The 7,373-nt window shown below is 35.6% G+C and overlaps 1 protein-coding gene across 1 annotated transcript; it reads left to right on the top strand.

Moving 5' to 3' along the window:
• Nucleotides 1–831: 831 nt before the first annotated feature.
• Nucleotides 832–6,886, top strand: sdcbp2 (syndecan binding protein (syntenin) 2). Its single transcript, XM_073823743.1, has 6 exons — nucleotides 832–953; nucleotides 3,256–3,414; nucleotides 3,623–3,798; nucleotides 4,470–4,641; nucleotides 4,773–4,864; nucleotides 6,556–6,886. Exons 1-6 carry the CDS (start codon nucleotides 888–890, stop codon nucleotides 6,608–6,610), a joined length of 720 nt encoding a protein of 239 aa, XP_073679844.1. The 5' UTR covers nucleotides 832–887; the 3' UTR covers nucleotides 6,611–6,886.
• Nucleotides 6,887–7,373: the final 487 nt, after the last annotated feature.

Here is a 7,373-nt window from a genome sequence, read left to right as displayed (position 1 = left end):
ATTTTTTTTTATTAATAAACTGAATATTTAAAGTCTAAACAATTACATTCTCGCCTAAAAGCTCTTAAAACTACATTCTGTGACCCAAAAAGGGTATTAGTTATAATTTTGGTATAATTTGGGTGTCTGCTATGACGCTCGCTGTGAGAAATACCACAAGCGGAGTGATACAAAGAGTGAAACTGTTCTGATATCACTAGAATGTTGCAGTCCTCTCAACCAATTAGATTCGAGGACCAAGGCAAGGCAAGGCAAGTTTATGGTAATTCAAAGTGCTGTACATAAGAGGAGTTAAAATCACAATAGCATAAAAATCATAGTCATAAAAATTTAAAATAATAATCACACAAACAGATTTAAGAACATATCGAAACTCGTGACCCACACATTCACTTTTAGTTTACTTCAGACCAGACAGAACTGTTGTGTGTATGTGTGTGTAGCTGTCTAAATTAAGTCTTTGTGAGTTTGTGAATTGGGTGTGTGCTAGTTTGTTTGTATAGGAACATGTTTCATAGGCGGACATTTTCCTGTCTGAGTGCTGGGGAAAGCAGGAGGAAAAGAGGGAAGGGTTGTAGTCATGACTCAACTCAGGAAATAATTACTGGATGGAAACATTCGTTGCCGGAATCTAAAACCAGCAACTGGTGGAGTGTCGACACTTGAACTCTCTGTCCTTCCCTGTTCTCAGTTTTTCCCTGTTCTGCTTTTTTTCACTTGCTTGATTCTGTCATAAAACGCACGCAAACAAACTGCATCACTGTGCTGCTGTGTTAGCTATTAGCTTTGTCTGTGTCATACTGAGAATGCCTAAAGTTCAATATGAAATGCCTTCTCTTTTTGTCTCTCCAGCCCTGTACCCCAATCTGGAGGAGCTGGGAGACTATATGGGCCTCAGCCTGAACAGCGATGAGGTCCAGAGAAACCTTGCGCTGGTCCCGGTGGCTGCCAATGTAAGTGTTTGTCACTGAAACACGCCTGTTTGTTTTTAGAGTTCAAGTATCGCCACTCATAAAGAAATATTTAATATATGCAAACAATGACATTTCAGAGCAGTGCTGTCACTCTTTCCTGGTTTAGGTTGCTCTACAGCCTGTTTTTCCATCTCTGCCTTCACAGTATTTTCTCTGTTAAAGCAGCCGGGAGTAATTGTGTAAGCTCTGAAAAAGACGAGGAGGCGGTGGTTGTGTATGTGTGTTAGCATCTGTGCTTTTGGGAGTTTTTTATGGTTATTTTTCTCTGAGTAGTTCAAACTGGCCACAGGGTGTCTTATTCTTTTCAGCATCATTCCTGGAAGCAGAGCTCAGAATGACTCATGTACCATAAGGCTTGTGTTGGAGTAATGCTAATGTAGGCTGCTTTCAGAAAGCATCTTAAAAAGATACTCAGTGTTCCTAGTACTGAACATTAGACCAGCATCTCCCTTTTTGTGTCAAGTATCCTCATAGCCCCATTAATAAGCCTGAAAGTCCTCTTAATCAACACGAAACCAGAAATGTATTTCTTTTCACTGATGCTGGACTTGCCTTTTCGCATTTTAATAGTAATATCATGTTCCATAAAGATATATTGAGAAAAAAGTTACTCTGTAAAATTATAAACGTATTTACTGTCCCCTTTGGTCAATTTAATGTGTCCTGTCTGAAAAGTATTAATTTCTTAAAAAAAAAAAAGTTTTGATTAATAGTGCAGATATAATGTTGCTAATTTTCATAATACCTTATAACTAATTTGAATTTTACATCCCTTTTATCACTTCTTATCACAGCTTGTTCTGTCCTATCGTGCATCATAAATGCAAATAAATAAATAAAAAAAGATGCAGAAATTAACACAAACCTAGATTTAGAAATCTATATTCACACTATGTCCTAAAGACATCAGATGCTAATTTTCCACAAGTTGGTAAGATTCTTTACCATCTTCTTGAAACGTCTGCAACACACTTTGGTTACACTTTCTCAATGGTTGTGTAAAACAACACTTTTTTTTTTTTTACCTTGTCAAAAACAGCTCTGATTACAACGAGCTGTTTTGGTGTATGTCTCTTTAAATGATAATGAGCTACTGCTTACTCCACCCCTCTCTTCTGTTTTTTTGTGTATTTGATGTTGCTTTACCATCAAAACAAACTAATATATTGCTCCTCAGTGGCTCTGATGTCTGGAGAAAATGACAGGGTTTGTAGAAGGAGCTTAAAGTCCTTGACTTTTTGTAATTTAAGACCTGGAAAACCCATGAAAATAGCAATATTCCTTAAGAGGAGCTTGAATAATGTATCTATGCAATAAGGGTTAAAATTTTTTATTAAGCGCATATCATTTTACACAATTAAAAAATAATCAGTTAGTCATAAAACTATCGAGCTTAAACAGTAGTAGTACTGACAGTGTCGCGTAAACATGGCTGAAAAAGAGGAACAAATGAACCAAATCAATTGAGTGAATCATTTAAGCTGGAACCGTTCCATTGATTGAACTTTGACTTTTCATTTCATGTGATTCACTAGCAAAAACCCGATCAAATGAAAAGAACCAATGAATTTGGACATCACTTGTAATGTTTTTTTTAAAACCATTTGTAAACCATTGTGTCGCAACATGATTCAGTTTTGAAGCACTTTAATCGAATCGGTATCTTGAATCATTCGATTCAGTTTGGCCTTTAAATCATGTACCGCGAATCACTTGATTTGGGTTTGCCAATCATTTGACTTTGACTTAAGAGTGTCAAGAATCAATTGATTTAAATCAGAACACCAAGTTGCGTATCACAACTCTTTTCATTTAGATTAGAACTTTGCGTCTCGCGAATAATTTCATTTTGACGGAACTTTGGAGTGGATTCTTGAATGATTTGCAATCCACGCTCCAAATTCTGATTTGAAATGATTGTTTGTGAATCATTATTCAGATCCGGACTTCGGAGCGTGGATCGTGAATCATTTGATTCTGAATCGGACTTCGGAGCAGTGGCCTCTGATTGAAATCCTTGAAAATCAAAGTAGTGCTTAAAGTCCTGGAATTTTATTTGACAGTATCTGTACAAACTCTGAAATGAAAGCTTGTTTGTTCACTTTTACTTCCAACTACAAAACACCTGCATTGCTTATGAGATACTGTTATTAGATGCTCGAGCATGGAGAAATTGGCGGACTGCATACAACTTGCTTGTGTATATAACTTTTCATGTTGTATATGTGAACAATGGACACACTTGTATGGGAATTAATCCAAATGTTCTCTTGCCTGGCAGCAAGTGGCAGTGCCAAGTAATGTGGGTGGCATGGTGCGGCCTGTGACCGGTGCTGACATGGGCATCAGGAGGGCAGAGATTCGCCCAGGCCTTCGGGAAGTCATCATTTGCAAAGACCATGACAGAAAGGTCGGACTCCGACTCCGAGATATCGATAATGTGAGTAAAGCTCTTTATATTAAACACTTCCTCAGACTCACGATTGGAGTCATGTTTCATTGTTTTGAGGTATGTAGGTTAATGAATATTATGATTTAGGGCAGCACCGCTTAATTCTCAGCCGATGTGTCATTGTTATTATCAGCAGCAGGTGATGTTTGGTTGAGCTGTCATTATCTGACATGTATGTCATTTCCTCTTTGTGTAGGGTGTGTTTGTCCAGCTGGTGCAGGCGAACTCTCCAGCGGCGTTGGGTGGCCTGCGTTTTGGAGATCAGGTTCTGCAGATCAATGGGCAGAATGTTGCCGGTTGGAGCTCAGATAAGGCCCACAAAGCTCTGAAGGCAGCAGCTGAACAGCGCATCGAGCTCATCGTCCGTGACAGGTCAGTTATTTCTGTCTATAAACATGTACAACATGGTTCAAAAGTTTGGGGTTAGTGATTTTTTTTTTCATCTTATGCTTGCAAAGTCTGATAAAATACAGTAATATTGTGATATAAATACTATTTGTATTTTCTGAATTTTTAACATCATTACTCCAGGCTTCAGTGTCACATGATCCTTCAGAAATCATTCTAATATGCTGATTTGCTGCTAAAGAAACATTTATTTTTCTTCTTCTTCTTATTATTATTATATTAATGTTGAAGACAGTTGTTCATAATGTTTTTGTTTAAACCTTGACCAATTCTTTTTTTTTTTTTTTTTTTTTTTTAGGATATTTAAAATTAAAATCTTTTATAATGTCACTTTTGATCAATTGATGCATACTTGCTGACAATAATAATGAAGCAATACATAAAGCACTATATAATAATACAAAAATAATAAACCTACATTAACAATATTCAGAATATTGTCAGCACAAGTGTATAACACTATAAATATGTAGATCTTTGCTGCCTCCTAGTGGTTATTTGTTATAGTTGTAGTATTTATTGAGTTGAGTGAGAAAATGAAACCTCCTGCTTTAGATCCAAGTTGTGGAAAACAACATAATTCTCCAGATGGTGCCAATGAGGATTATATCATATTTCTATATTTTGTGTTCCAGACCATTCCAGCGCACAATCACCATGCATAAGGACAGCTCCGGCCACGTGGGCTTCATCTTCAAATCTGGACGTGTCACATCTCTAGTGAAGGATGGTTCTGCTGCCCGCAACGGCCTGCTCACTGAGCACTACATCTGCGAGATCAACGGCCAGAACGTCATTGGACTCAAGGTGAGAGAGGGGCCACAGTAGTGTTTTCAGGATACGCTTTAAGTCTTGTCCCAGTGCCCATACACAAGCATAAATAAAGCAAGTAATATTCTGAGATTTGTGGAGTAAAATATTTTGTTTTCTGTCTACAGGACACTCAGATTAAGGACATCCTGACCACATCTCCCACTGCCATGACCATCACCATCATGCCTAAGTTCATCTACGAACACATGGTTAAGAAGTGAGATCCAGCTTTCTTTTTCTACTCATAAGTACCACTAAACCAGTCGTAAAGTAGCATGGGTATATTTGTAAATATAGCCAACAATACATTGTATGGGTCAAAATGATTGATGTTTCTTTTATGCCAAAAACCATTAGGATATTAAGTAAAGATCATGTTCCATGAAGATATTTTGTAAATTTCCAACCGTAAATATATAAAAACGTAATATTTGATTATTAATATGCATTGCTAAGAACTTCATTTGGACAACCTTTTCTCAATATTTAGATTTCTTTTTTTCTTTGCATTTCATATTCCAGATTTTCAAATAGTTATAATCTGGGCCAAATATTGTCATATTCTAACAAGCCATACATTAACAGAAAGCTTATTTATTTATTTACTTATTTCTAAATTAAACTCAATTAAATTGACCCTTTTGACTGGGTTTGTGGTCCAGGGTCATATTTATTAATCATAGTAAAGCTAGCTGCTACCAGTTTTTTTTATTTTATAATGTTGCAAATTAATCATAATATGCATTAACTCTGAAAAATCTGATGTTATTTAAGTGGAACAGTTTCTTGAACCTTTAGGCCTAATCTAAAAAATGTGCGTTTTTTTTTAACATATTTATTTATTTATTTATTTTTTGAGTATCATATTTGATACTATTTGAAAAGCTCACATTCGACCTTAGTTTTATTCAAAGACTCAAACTGAGCAAAAAAAAGCAATTTTAGGCAGATTCTGATGTTTCTTTAGACAGAAAGAATGATGAAATTCTGGTAGCTTGTAATGTACAGCAGTGATATCTTCATAACAGTATAGCAGACTACTTTCTTAAAATGCATATAAATATCAGTTGTCACTTCATGTTTCCCAATAACATCTTGATAAAATTATATTCAAATGCTTAGTTTTACAATCAAAGCTCTGTAGTTTTTATTATTGCAATGCAATACAATGATGACTGAGAGATGTACAAATAAACAATCCTGAAAAGCCTGATGCGTCAAATATGATACCCTTTTTTTTTTTTTTACTTTTCTAAAAAAAATATGTTTGGATAATCAAGTTAACATAAGTTGCTTCAGTCCAGTAAGTGTTGAAGTCTTGAAATGTTACTAACAATATAAAAGTGATTCTTGTTTTCAATTCTAAAACACACATGTGCAAGAACCTGATGGTGGACTGTTTTAGAAAGATACTAAAAGGCCTTTTAGGAAACCATTAGGTAAATCATAAATATAGTATATTCCAAACTCAGTGTAAATAGTGTAATAGTTCAGCCAAAAATGAAAATTCTGTCTTTAATTATTTACTCTCATGTCGTTCCAAACACATAAGACCTTTGTTCATCTTTAGAACACAAATTAAGATATTTTTGATGAAATCTGAGAGCTTTCTGACCCTGCAAAGACAGTAACGCAACAGACACATTCAAGGCCCAGAAAGGTAATAAGAACCTCTTTAAAATAGTCCATTTGACATCAGTGGTTCAACGGTAATGTTACGAGAATACATCAGAAATATCTTAATTTGTGTTCCGAAGATGATGGGTGAGTAATTAATTACAAAATTAATGTTTTGGGTATACTGTACCTTTAAGCTTACAGTGTGATATAAACAAAATAGACATCAGTAATCGAAAGTGATCAAAATGAATTGAGCTGATCATGACAGCCTTAATCTGTATTTTCCAGGATGTCAAGCGGCCTGCTGAAGTCATCAATGGATCACTCTGTGCCTGAGGTCTGAACACAGGAGACACGCACACCCCCTTCCACAATGCCTACAATCTCTAGCCTCCCATTGGAGCCTTCCACCACAAGGGTCGTCTATCACTGATTCGATAAACCTCCGCAATCACAGTCATTTATAACATGTAAAAACTGCCTTTTTTCTATTTCACTTGTTGGCTGTTATCGTTTTGCCTTCTAGTTCTTGATTCTGTCCTACATGTCATTGTTGCCATTTTTTAATTGTTGTCATATTACATGTTATATAATAATAATCCATCGTCATTAAGTATTATTATCTGATTGTTTTATTTTGGCTGGGGGGGGGGGGGCAAGGGGTTAAAAAAACCAACCTGAGCTTCCGTTTTGAAAAGCGTTAGCTTCAACACTCCTAATTTTACAATTACTTCCACTATGCACAAACACTCTCCTTTCCCTTTTTTTTTTTTTTGGGGAACATCTATATGCCAAGACAGCTGTACTCTGCCAGAAGGAATCCTGGGCCAGAATTTGTAATGCAACGACTCATTTCTTATTGATTTTGAACATGTTTTTAGGTGTATAATCTTTGATAATATTCTCTGTCATTATCCTGTAAATGTTAGTGTCTCTAAAAATTTATATACGTATGTAACCTCAAGACTGAAATTATTACAAAAATAAATAATCATCCTGGTTATACCAATGGAATATACTGCCAATACTGATCTCTCAAAAAATAATGCTCTACACATTTGCTTATTTTCAGGGGATTGGAAACTAGATTTAAAAACAAAGCATGA

The sequence above is a fragment of the Garra rufa genome, chromosome 18 (assembly GCF_049309525.1).
Source record: "Garra rufa chromosome 18, GarRuf1.0, whole genome shotgun sequence".
In the NCBI taxonomy this organism is placed as follows: Eukaryota; Metazoa; Chordata; class Actinopteri; order Cypriniformes; family Cyprinidae; genus Garra; species Garra rufa.
The sequence above is the reverse complement of the archived record's forward strand: the minus strand, read 5'-3'. Positions and strand labels throughout refer to the sequence as shown.